This window comes from Poecilia reticulata, linkage group LG22 (genome assembly GCF_000633615.1).
Source record: "Poecilia reticulata strain Guanapo linkage group LG22, Guppy_female_1.0+MT, whole genome shotgun sequence".
NCBI lineage: Eukaryota > Metazoa > Chordata > Actinopteri > Cyprinodontiformes > Poeciliidae > Poecilia > Poecilia reticulata.
Window position 1 is genome coordinate 5027473 of NC_024352.1, and position 12701 is coordinate 5040173.

The 12701-nt window shown below is 40.5% G+C and overlaps 1 protein-coding gene across 4 annotated transcripts in view; it reads right to left on the minus strand.

Annotated features, from left to right (window-relative positions):
• Positions 1-23: 23 nt before the first annotated feature.
• The window catches only part of sfxn5a (sideroflexin 5a), a 24930-nt gene continuing 12252 nt past the window's right edge, over positions 24-12701 (minus strand). The window contains exons 12-15 of one of the 4 annotated variants that reach the window (XR_532551.2): positions 12373-12458; positions 7393-7510; positions 5299-5435; positions 24-294 (exon numbers count right to left, since the gene is read on the minus strand). Coding sequence is in view for 2 of the 4 variants with exons in the window: in XM_008398809.1 (XP_008397031.1) it covers positions 5358-5435; positions 7393-7510; positions 12373-12458 (282 nt within the window). In the remaining 2 variants the exon portion in view is untranslated. The other 3 variants (XR_532550.2, XM_008398809.1, XM_008398810.1) reach the window with 3 other exon arrangements.

Sequence of the window (12701 nt, forward strand, 5' to 3'; positions counted from 1 at the left end):
AATAATAATAATCAATTTAATTTGTACCGCACTTTTCATTAGCAAAAATCTCAAAGTGCCACACAGTGCAACTAAAATCGTAGATAAAATCAACATCATAAAAATCACGTGGAGGCAGAATAGGCTTGCCTAAATAAAAAAGTTTTGAAGCCAACCAGTAGTTGCGGAGCTCTCAAATAATCCGGGAGAGAGTTCCAGAGACGGGGGGCAGCCACAGCGAATGCCCGATCTCCCATGGTCCTTAATCTGGATCGAGGAAGGTGGAAGAAGTTGCAGTCTTGTGATCGTAGAGATCTGGAGGATGAATGTGGAATGAGAAGGTCCTTCAGATTATCCGGTGAAGTTCTGTTTAAACACTGATGGGTAATGAGGGCGATTTTATACTGAATTCTGTAGGTGACAGGAAGCCAATGAAGGTCATGCAGAATAGGTGTAATATGGTCAGATTTACAGGCCCTCAATAGAATCCTGGCTGCGCTGTTTTGAATGTATAGAAGCTTCTGAAGATGGTTTTTATGGATTCCAATGAACAGAGAGTTGCAGTAGTCGAGCCTGGAGGAGACAAAGGCATGGACAAGAGTCTCGGCATCAGAGAAAGAGAGAGATAGACGAATTTTGGAGATATTGCGAAGATGAAAGAAACGGGTTTTAAATAGATGCTTAATGTGATTTTAAAATGTAAGATGAGAATCCATTCTAACTCCAAGATTTGTAACTGTGGTGGAAAAGGGGATGTCTTGTCCAGAAAAGAAAATAGTCGTCAAAGTTGAAGATTGAACCTGGTAAGGTGTTCCGATCAATATGGCCTCAGTTTTGGAGCAGTTTAACTGAAGAAAATTCTGATTCATCCACGTTCTTATCTCTTCCAGGCCGGTGGTGAAGGCAGTGAGTGAAAATGGTGGTGATGATGCTCCAGTTCTAATGTAAAGTTGTATGTCGTCGGCATAGCATCAAGCATCAGGAAGTGTCAGGTGTGTTACCTGTTGGTCAGTATGAATGTGCGAAAAACCTTAATATTCCGCTAATGTCGAAAAAACGCAATTTCACAATTTAAAAATCATGTGAATAAGTTCATAGAAAAACATGGCGTGACATCATCCTCCAACTACTTCCTGTCAGCTTCTTCGTCATTTTTGCCAGTAGTACCATCCGGTTATTGATCATGTGACCAATGTGATGCAAAAAAAGTGTCTCCATTGCAGTTTTAGGAAAAATAAAGCAATTTTGATACGACCGGCAATACTTTTCAATCATAGAAATTAGTTTTTTATAAATTTCCGTGTTCCCATTAAGCAATTTTATTCTCGAAATGTCAAAAAGCACAAATAAATAGTAATGTTTCTGAAATTACAGCGAAACAGACATTTACTAAGCTGCAATAGTTCTCAAAGAGGCGGGAGCTGGTTTGGATATTGCTGCAATCTTTTTTAGCAACAGCTCAAAGCTGTCCGGAAGAAACCACTGCCTAGTGACCCCGCGACCTCAGAGGAGAGCTGATGTCTGACTCAGGTGTCTTATTTTGTCAGCGAGAAAGAGGAGGGACAAAAGAGGCAGTAGGTAGAGGTAAAATACACTGTGAAACGCACCCAAAAGGGGTCACACACGACTTGTTTTGAGTTTTCTCAAGATATCCTATACTCACTGCAGGTGCAGAAACGTGCTGAAAGGAGGCGCGGGGTTATCTAAACAAACATGTTCTGTAGCTCGCCCTGACAGCCGTGGCTCTACAACCTCCTCTTGTCAGGAAGATTTTCTGGAACAGGTCACGTTCTGGTTTGGTAAAAGATTAGCACAATTAAAGGGCCTCTTTGTTGTGTGGCTAAGGTAAGAATTAGGTGGAACATCACCTTGGCCTCCCTAAACGCCGCGTCTCCTGTCAGCCGAGTCAGCAGGAAGGGGATCGAGCGGCGTTCCAGGGTGAGAAACGAGAAACTCTCCAGAGGAACAGAGAGGTGCAAAAAAAAAAAAAAAGGAGACGGGGGGTGGAGGGGCCTGCTGTTGTTGCTGAAACAGCAATTAGCTTAAGCAAATAATTCTTCCAGATTTCTTACGATCTACAAATGAGCCTAAAAATCTCCCTTTTAGGTTGCTAGGTTTGAAAACGCATCAATTCGCATCCCGACACGACTCGGTGTTAATCTCTGATGCGTTACCAGATGCAGTTCTTTGATGTCGACTGATTCAAAGGTGTTTCTGTTGATCTGGGCGTCGCCGGCAATGCAACCGCGTCTCGTCAGTGGCAACCCGCTGTGCACTGTTCCCAAGGCAACCGCTCAAACATGCCGATTACACAGATCACAACAAAAGATGGAGCGTTTATATAAGCCAAGGGATGACATAAACACGACGATACGGATCTATAAACCGGCTGAAAAAGTTACTCCAGCACTAATGGCAGCAACTTGGACACATGAGATAAGATGCTGATAAGTCTGTGGAAGTGTTTGCTGAAATGTGTTGATCAGGATCTTGTTTGACACAATTCCATCTTGACCTGAATTTGTGGTTAATAGACACGGCTTTGCATATAAACTCAACCAGACTTATGACTTGATTAACTGCATCTTTATACAAAAATAAAATAAAAACATCTTTCAAGTTTGTTTTCTCATAAAGTGTTTTTGCTTTCTTTTGCCCTCGCTGACGTTCATTCAAATAAATGCTAATATAAGACAAAGATCATCAGATTAAACAGAGCGGTTTTAAAAATGAGAAGAGAAAATAGCAATGTAAATCAAACTATTAGGGGGGAGAATTTATCGTATCGTTTATCACGATAAACTTCTTACAGTGATAAGAATTTTGATCTATTGTTGTCACGATACATTCCAAACTGTCTTTATTGTTGCGTTTCATGGTTTTACTGAAACCCATGTTTTATTTGATGCTTTTAGTTCAAGCATCAATAAATGCCAATACATTTGAAAATACTGTCACTCATTTAATCATGAAATAAGGATGACGTCAATCTTGAAAGGGCTACAAACCCTTTTCTAAAACTTTGGGATTCCACTTTGCACCCTGACAGACTACAGATGAAAACTAACCTGTATGACTAATTCTGGCATGTTATATGATGCACATTGTCCCTTTTCAAATACATGAACAACAAAACCGTGAGTTAGTTACAGCTGGAGAAAACATGGACCAATGATGAACCTTCTGAGGAGTGGCCAGTCTACCAAGATTACTCCAAGAGCACAGCAGGAGTAATACGTTATAAATCACAGCATGTCAAGCTTCCTACAAAATACAGCTAAATTCTCATTTCCCTTCACAACTCCTTCTGGGATTTTTCCCATTGAGTACAATTCCTCCAGTAGTATTTCAACAAATTGGCCAATCAACCAACAGAAGGAGAAGTTGTGAGCGATGACGTTGGTTTTCTGCGCTGTTTTAGTATCATAGCCTCTCTGTAGTTATAGCAATGGCAGCAGAGGAAGTGAGCCATTCAGTCTGTGTCGGCTACACCTCCAAATACTGAATTTATATTACCAGTCATCTGGTTGGGCTAGGCACTTCTCTTCTTTGCAGTGGAGGATGGTTGTTTAAGAACAGGATTACAGTGTAGGATTTCCGGTATACACACGTCATGGCCAAATGGCAGCGTTTGGGTCAAACTTCAACAGAGTCCACGACTTAAGGAAACAATCGTTTCTCGATAGTAGGGGGGCCAAACCCTCAGTACGAAATGAAGCGTAGAATAAGGGACTGGGTTTTACCAGGCTACGGTCCACCCTACAAACCTCAGAACAATGCTGATTAATCAACAATAAGAAAAGACTGGATAAAACACAACATCTACAGGTGTTCAAATTCAAACCTCTGGTAACCGAAAATGACACAGATGCCCACTTTCTTATTTGCAAAAAACAAAACAACAAAAAAAAAAAACATTGTGATGATACCCAAGATTTTTGGGGAAACATTCTGTGGATGGACGAGACAAAGTGGTAGTTTGATGATCTGGGGTTGCTATGTTTTTACATCATTGTTACTCAAACTGTGGTCCCCAGACGCCCCCCAGTGGTCCGCAAAGTACTGCATGTAAAAAACCTTTTATTTGTCGTGACATGAGCTCAAAGTACAACATGTACAGCTAGCTTACTACAAGACCGTGTTTAAAAATAATAAAATAGAAGTGGCGTTAGGCTGGTTCACTCAAAAGAAAAGCTGAAGACACCGGTGGAAAGAAAACAACGCAAAGACAAATCATATGATCGGAAGAATTTATGTCTGCAGGAATAGTTTTCAGATTCTCAGGGTGAATTTCAGAACTTTTGTTTGGATTACAGCAGCATGCCATGCAGATCTACCTGTCATACTCAGCGTTGGAATACAAAGACGGGTCATTCTGAAGAACACTCTCTTGTCAACCCAGCTGTTTGTGTTTTCAGAGTGAAGTGAGTTTCAAAACAAAGATATCATCGGCTGAATGCAAATCAGGCCTGAGTTACCAACGTGCATTAAAAAGAAACATGTTTTCAACTCAACAGTCTTCAGGTTGTGCCGGGTCTAATTAATTATTGTTCATTTCAAAACCTTACTGAACACTAAACTAACAGTATAACTTCGTAGTCAATAATCTTGAATCCAGAAACAGCGATGCTTAACGTTACACACTAAGTTTCAGTGAACAGATGTAAGGGGGCAGACATTGAGGTATGCCGTTTATTGCAAGTATGTGGAATTGAAAAGTTACAAAGTTGGACATTTTCCACCAACCATTGGTTGGCTGTAGCAATAATCTCTGTGTTCTTATGCTCAGATTAAAAGGCAAAGACAGAAAAAGAGAAAACCTAAAGATAAACATGTTTTGTCAAGTATTATTTTTCGTCCCTTCAGAAAATCCCTGAAACTTTCACTCTGAAAGCGACAACAACTTTTTGGGGGGAGCAGAGGAGGAAAATGGAATAAAGTTTACTGCTAAACTGTTAAGGCTTTTCTACATTCACTTTGTTCGAGAAGTTGTTTTTTTTTTGTAAAAACCTGGAAAAATTCCAAACTATTCTGTAAGTCGACTTATTATCAGCTTGGAGTTTTCTGCAAATGTTTAGAATTTTTTTTTAAGCTGTTACCTTTCCTGTTTTGAACAAGTCGCGCAGCAGCCAGAATTAGCCTTTAAGGCTCGAGCGGCGCACCGCTTTTGGCATCGACTCTTAGGTAAGTCTCCATGTTGTCGCGTTGCTAATACTTCGAAGGTGTTGTGATGTACATTTAGCTGTCGCTGTCGACCGCTATCTCCGCGATGTCATGCGTTGTCGGGATCAGCTGCTGTTTTGTGAAAATGCGAGCTACCTCCTCCACGTTGGCATCGTCGGACGGCGGGGGTCGACCCACCGGTCGGGAGGGAACGCTCACAGCCCTTTGTTGTACGTCAAAATCTGACAATCTGTCGCCGCCGCGATCTCTGGCTCGAGCTGATTGGCGCTTATCTGTGGGAGTCAAAGAACAGAGAAAAAAAGAGAAAAAGGTCAGTCGCACGGGTGGAGATATTTCGCACGAGCAATTAGATGATGAGTTTACGTCATCTACATCCAATACATACACAGATCTATACTTTGTAAGCGTAGCTTGTGAGCTTTGCAACAGTTTTTTTTTCCTTCTTTTTTTTTTTTTAATCGCAAGCAAATATTCTTTAAAGCTTTTAAATGTTCTCCATTTGCCGCTAATGTGCAAAAAGAGCCAATTTGGCAGATTAAAGTCTAATTTGAGGTTTACGTCTCCTAATATTTGAACCAGAGACAGATGGCTGTCGGAGTTGGAGGCAGAATCGTTAATCAGACATCTTGCTAGGTGTGAAGTGGGGAAGTGGGACAAATTGAGTAGGCGGGGGGTCCCGGAGAGCAGGGCATTCTTGTTGCTTATTGGGGAGATCTTTTTTTCCTCCTTCTTTTTCATCTGCTATTCCTGTGAAAGTGCAAAAAAAAGGGAGAGAAAAACAGGCTTTTCACAGGACCGTTGGCGGCACATATGTCTGAAGTTTTCTTTTTTTTTTTTCTTTTTTTTTTTTGCCATATGGCTATCTGAGCTATTTCCAGCGGGTAATTAAATCCTAAACATTTTAAAGCCAGAGCTGGCTGGCTCATGTCAGCAAGTCACTTGGCAAGAGAGACAACACAAAGACGGAGCAAAACCGAGCAAAAAACAAGATTTTTTTTTTTGCACCGCTGCCGATTAATGAGCAGGATGGCGGCGTTCTGAGCCAACGGGGGCTAAAGTTAGATCTCAGCCCGCTTGGCCTGGATGGCACCGGTGGCAGTGAACAACGGGACAACACGGGGTCAAGTCTCGGAGGACTACGCCTCATTACAGAAACACTGAGGAAGTCGGGAAAAGGCTTCAGTCGGAAACTGAAACCCAGTCAGGAGCACACAGTCGATACAGGTACAATTTAAAAAATATATAATAATAATAATAATAATAATAATAATAATAATAATAATAATAATATAAGAAATCACTCTCAGTCACCAGGTAACTGAGAAAATGTCTTCTTGGTTTTGATTATTTGTTTTAATGCCACTGGTTTCCACAGAACACCCACTCGGTTGGAAAACTCCTGAACATTCGATACCTCTGTTATGCGGGTGCGACCTTTACCCCGCCTGCAAACATGCTCACATTTGCTCTTTGGTGTCTGAGAGCTCTCCCAACAACTGGAACAAACAACTCCTCAGCAGGTTCAGCTAAACACGCTGGAAACAACATGTTACGTTTAGGAAGCGCAGTCAGGAGGAGTTCAGGAAAAGTTCAACTTAAAAGTTACAAATGAAAAATTCACAAGTTGTTGCTTACATCCCATCATTTGTTACACAAGTAATGAATTTATGTAGTTGTATTTTGATTATTGATGTTTTATGAGTCCTCAATGCAAAAACATAAAATCTCCACAAGTATTTTTAGTGTAGTTTCTCGTGCAAATGTCTTAGTGCTCTTGAAATAAGGCAAAGCTAACTGATGAGTAAGTTTTCCTTGTTTTAAGTCAATAATTTCTTAACACTCATGTAAAAGTTCTAGTTCCATTGGCAAATTTTTTCACTTATAACATGGAAAAATGTCTTGTTATACGTGAAATAATTTGTCAGTGGAACTAGTCGTTTTATGTCAATATTAATGAATTATTTACTTAAAACAAGCTCCTACATGTTGCTGAAAAGTTTCTTGGAAGTTTTGTCTTACCTCAAGCGTACAAAGATATTTGCACAAGAAACTAGACATAAAAAAACTGAACAACTTTGTGTTATTGCAGTGCAGGAATGGGACCCTGTACTAAAAGGCTCTGCTGAAGAAAAAATAATAGCTATGAGGGGCCATTTTATAGGCTATGGTAGGACTAAAAAAAAATGAATAAAAGTTGTGGTAGAGTGGAGCAGCGTAGCGGTGAGGTACCTGAGACATCTGTGGGAAGAGGCTGATGGCGAGTGGCAGAGCGAGGCCGAAGGCAGCCAGACACACCAGGCTGTGGACGGGCAGGACGAGCCGCCGCCGCCGCTGCAGCAGAGGGAGCCTAGAGAAGAGGACACAGTCAGGACCCTTCTGTTTTTATCGAATTTGCATTTGGATACGGCTCCTCTGTCGGATGTACAAAGACGTACATTTAGAAAATAAGAACCTTAAGGCAGGTGTTAGACATATGTTTCATTAAGGTCATAGTTCAGCATAAAAACTGTTTTTTGTTTGTCTAAAGTAATATTGTCATGTCAAGTATGGTGTTTTCATTAGCTGTAAGTGGAAATTCAACCTAATTATAAGTGATAAACCAAAAATGAACTGACACCGAAATTTATGACGAAGACTGACGTCATTCCACCCATGTTGGTATTTACAGTGTTTTATAAAAAATGAAAGAAAAAGTCGATTTTGTCTTAGTTTTGGCCGTGTGCAGCTAAGCTATTCATGGCCTTTTAAGACGTAGCGCTACGTGTGTCGTCTGTAGTCACATGACTCCACCCCCTTCTGGTCTGTAACAGGAAGTGAAAGAGATGGTGAGGTTGAGGAAACTAAGGAAATTTCAAATGTTGAAGCGGTGGTGGTAGAGCTGGTTGAGTAGGAAGAGGAGCAGCTCGTTGCCCCCTCCCGAAAAAAGAAGTGATGTAAATCATTTGGCAACATTTTGGGTTCAGCAAAGACGTTAGAAGTTATTTTATACTTCTAAACTTGTTCCATTGTGCAATAAGTCTGAAATGGGCTGTATTATGTTTCCCCTACACATGGTGCCCTTCTACAGCACAATCAAATAGTAATATTGCCCTCAGTTGTAAAAATGCTTTTTACATCAAATATAACTTAAAAATATTGACTGTGTAATTTAATGCCTTGAAATTGGGCCTCTGTCTCTATAAGAAGCTCCTGCTCTTTCTGAAACTCCGCCTTCAGAAAGTCATCACAACATGGTTTTCTATTAACCCTTTAAAAACGTTTTTACCAGCGTTTCACTGATAAGTAGCTCCTATAATGAGCTCAGGTAGATGCTCAGCTCCACCAGGTGTTTGCTAATTGCTGCTGGCTAGTCTGAAGGAACTGAATGGGGGAGACAGAGAAGTCGGGTGTAAACAGCAGCTCCAAGGAGGAGCTGTGTCCTGAATGCTGAGCTAGGTCCACCCAGGTGTTTTATTCAGCTGAATGGTTGCCACGGAGATTAAAGGACTTCTCAAACATTCATGAAAGAATCAAAGCAAGAATCCAGGTTTGTTTTTGATGAGGGAAAAATGTTATAACATGATGTAAAGCTCAAAAAAGTTGGTTTAATGTAATACTGCCCCTTTAACAACACATCTTTTTTCACGTATTTACAGACACTGTAGCTTAAAAGTTAATTAAAGAAATAAGTAAAATGGAAAAATATAGTTGCTTTCCTGGGGAATATAAATATCCAGGAAGTATTTATGCTGACATTCTTTATTTTTGGGTGGATTAGTTTTATTCATTTATCGTTAGAGAGATTAATTGCTTAATATATCATGATATTGATTTCAGAACACATTGTCTAGCCCTAATCGTCATCAATAAAGACTTAAAGACATCCACTTGTATGTAATTAATCTACATAATATTTCACTTTGTCATTTTACAAATGAGGAACCGGTTTATTGAATTATTATACAGACATTGAATTACTACACTTTATAAATAGTGCCTGGAAGAATGCATTATTTTCTGCATTCGTCTTGTGAAGCACAGTTTCTGCTCTGCTCCCCCTGCCTGCCTGCCTGTCTGCCACAGGATAATCTCCTGATCAGTGTGTGGGACAGCGAACTCAGCAGGAGCTTGAGAAGGAGCCGCTCCTCTCTCCTCCACCAGCGACGCTCCCCTCCCCTCATGGTGAGGAAAGCTACTGCCTAATGAGGGAGCTCATTAACACATATGGCTGCCATGGTTTAATTAGGCTGCATAGACACACCAGCATAGATGCACATCTTGCAGAAGTGCATTACGAAGAGAAAAGTTGCTGCACATTATTAAACACAAGCGGTAAGGTAAAGTAGGGYGTCCTTAATAAAGGGGAAGAGATAAGATGTCATAAAGACGTTATTGACAAATGAATGTGATTCTGGCTGTTTTTAAATGCTCTTATGCAACCCGAGCACTGGACATGCTCAGGTTGACGTTGGACAACCGGAGATGCAGGGAATCGCTGGCCGCCCGTGAGGCCACGTTAACTTTAATGTGTTCTAATGGCTGCGGACATCATCCAACCCGATTTTCCGTCACATTGAAGCCATATCGGATCCAGTAAATCTCGGCCTTAAACGAAAAAACAGTGGTATGCTAGATTGTACCATTTAAGATGAGGTAATCGATCCTTGTGGCTATTGATTATTCAAAGATTACAAATTATACATTCCCTGAGCTCTAGACTTGGAAACCTGAAACTTTATTTTGAACTTACCCACTAGCTTCTCAACTATCTTCCTAGTTCAGACCAAACAACACTGCTGTAGTCCCAGTGTCTTCTTGACCTAAACTACTAACCTGGTCATTGTTTCATCACATTTCTAAAGCCACAAAGGTACTTAACCCCAACATCAATAAGGCTTTGTCACCGGGGTGATGGTGGTAGGTGTCCCATAGTCGGAGGGTTGCCTGTTCAATTCCCTATTCACTCTGTATCTGTCATTGTGTCCTAAGGCAAGTCACTTCGCTTTTAGGCTAGACACTTCACTCAACTGCACACTTTACTCGACCTTCTGTCCGCCATTTTTGATGGTGGTCAGAAGGTCCGATGGCGCTATTTTATAACAGTCTCACCTCTGTCAGACTGCCCTGAGCAGTTGTGGCTACTATCCAGTAGCTTTATATCAGAGTGTGAATGTGTTCTTGAACATTGAGTGGCGCTTTGAGGTCCTCTGGACTTGATAGAGTGCTGTACAAGCACAGGCCATTCACCATTTTTGTAGGGCTTTGATGATTGTGTTTGGTCGTTCACCAGATGTACAAGCGGTGGGCCGACTACACTGACTTGCATATTGTGTTTATATCTTTTGCATAAGCTATAAACACATCATCCAATAGCAAACTTCCCCCTGTCTAATTCTGGTCTCTTTCTGCAGAGTGTCCCAATCTGAGGCACAGATCACCACTCATCCAAGTCATCATTACCACTATTCACTTTTCTCAGTGAACCTTTTCTTAAACCTGTACTCGTGCGTGCAGGTCACAGTAACAAACCGTCAAAGATCACGGATAAAAAACACATTGAGATTGAGATGGAGACTATGATTGGATGCTTTGTGCCACTCCTATAAGATATTAAATTATTTTAATATAACTGCTAATGAATGTTTCTTAAAAATAAAGGGTCAGGGTGTCTCTTTCACTTGTGACAGTAACTCATATTTTCACACTGCTGTTAATATTTAATGGCATTTGTTATGGTTTTTTTTTAAGGTAATACGTCCAACCATTGGAAAGTATGAAGCCCTTGAATAGCAACGAAAACAGTGATGCTGTAATATTGCTGCATTACGACAACACCTTGTTCCTGAATCATACGTCACTTTTGCCTAAATTTGGGAACTTTCTTCTGAATGAACGTTGCCTAATACACTCGTGGCTGTGCATGAGAACAGATTCTGCTGTCAGTCCAGTGAACATGTTCTCAGCAGAGCAATCCATCATTGAGGGGCCGCCTGGGGGACCTGTCTCTGTCCCCTTGTTCTCGCCCCATTGAGAGCCAGTGAAGGCAAGCTGACATAAAGGAGAGTTGAGAACTACACACAAGGAAGGCTCAGTCGATCTCACAGCTCCCCACCGATACGTTTATGCACCAACACCCCCCGCATGTACACTCCTTCTGTCTTTCTCTACCTTCCCGTTCAGTTACTCAGGTGCCAGGAATCCCAAACACACCTGGAGAGCAGGCCGCGCCGTCTGAGCCCGCCCACTCAGAGCGGTCGGGACAAGTGCTGTCAGGGATTCCCAGAGATCTCTGCATTCCTCTACTACACTCCGTTAATCTGAAGACGACCAACTAAACGCGTCACGTCATAAAGACGTCATCAACATAGTGCTTAACAATGCCGTGTCTCACTGCAGAGGAAGCGTCTGATGGAAGAGATTGATGAAACCATATATTTTGCTGAAAGGTTTCTATGGTTTTACCAGTGCATCATTCATTGTATGTGATGGAAAAAAAAGTTATTGCTCTTATAACCGCACTTACAGTAAAACTAATTTCTGCTCAATTCGGTGATTAGCTATATTTTTTGTAGTTTTTTTAACCACAGACCTGGACTGACCTGATGCAGCTTATTTTACAGTTCTATCATTTCATAACTCTGTAGTTTTGTAATTACTTTGCCGATTTGTAGCTACCAACAGGATGTAACATACCTGACAACTTTAATGTTTTGTTCAACAATTTATTCCTAGTATAAACAAATAGGAAGAATTAAATTCATCTAAAAGTTTGATGGGTTTGAACAAAGAAAAACCAAAATAGATAAAGGCAAAAAAACATTTTTTAAATCCACCAGGAAATGCCATGCTGTTTGTTAAAGTTAGCATGTGTTGCTAAATAATTTTAAAAATATATAAGGTAGCCACTCCCACCAAAGAAACATCTCAAAAAACAAATTTCTAACATGAAATTATGTTATAGAAATAAGAATGACATTTTTGCCAGCTTCATATCTGTGTTCCATTTTGATTCTTTTCAATCCAGTCATGGAGTATTTTTCAATTTAATCCCAATATCATCCAAACTAAGATTTTATAACACATTTGTTTTTTTTTAAACAAGCTAAAATTTATTTCAGATTATTTGATGCATGTGAAGGCAACATTATCCAAATTTAAATCCAGTATTCAGTTTCCAGATAGATTAGAAATTTTCAACAGAGTCAAAATTAGTGGAAGAGATTTTCTTACTTTTCCAGAACGGCCATGACCATGGGAGGAAGCACCATGATGGGCATGGGCATGACGACTCTGGTCAGGGCTGTCTCTAAAAGTGCCTGTCATAAAAATGCAAACTCATAAAATGTATACAAAAAACAATACAGTGACATTTTTTTTACTCAGCAACAGATAAGAAAATGTGTAAAGGAAAGTATAAAACAGACAGCTGTTACAGAAATGGGGCAGCAAGGTGCTGCCAATGAAACCTTTAATTGATGAAACACAATTAAAGCAAAAGTTTAGGCAGCTGGACTTTGTAAATATTTAGGTGTGTGCGTGCGTGCGTGCGTGCGTGCGTG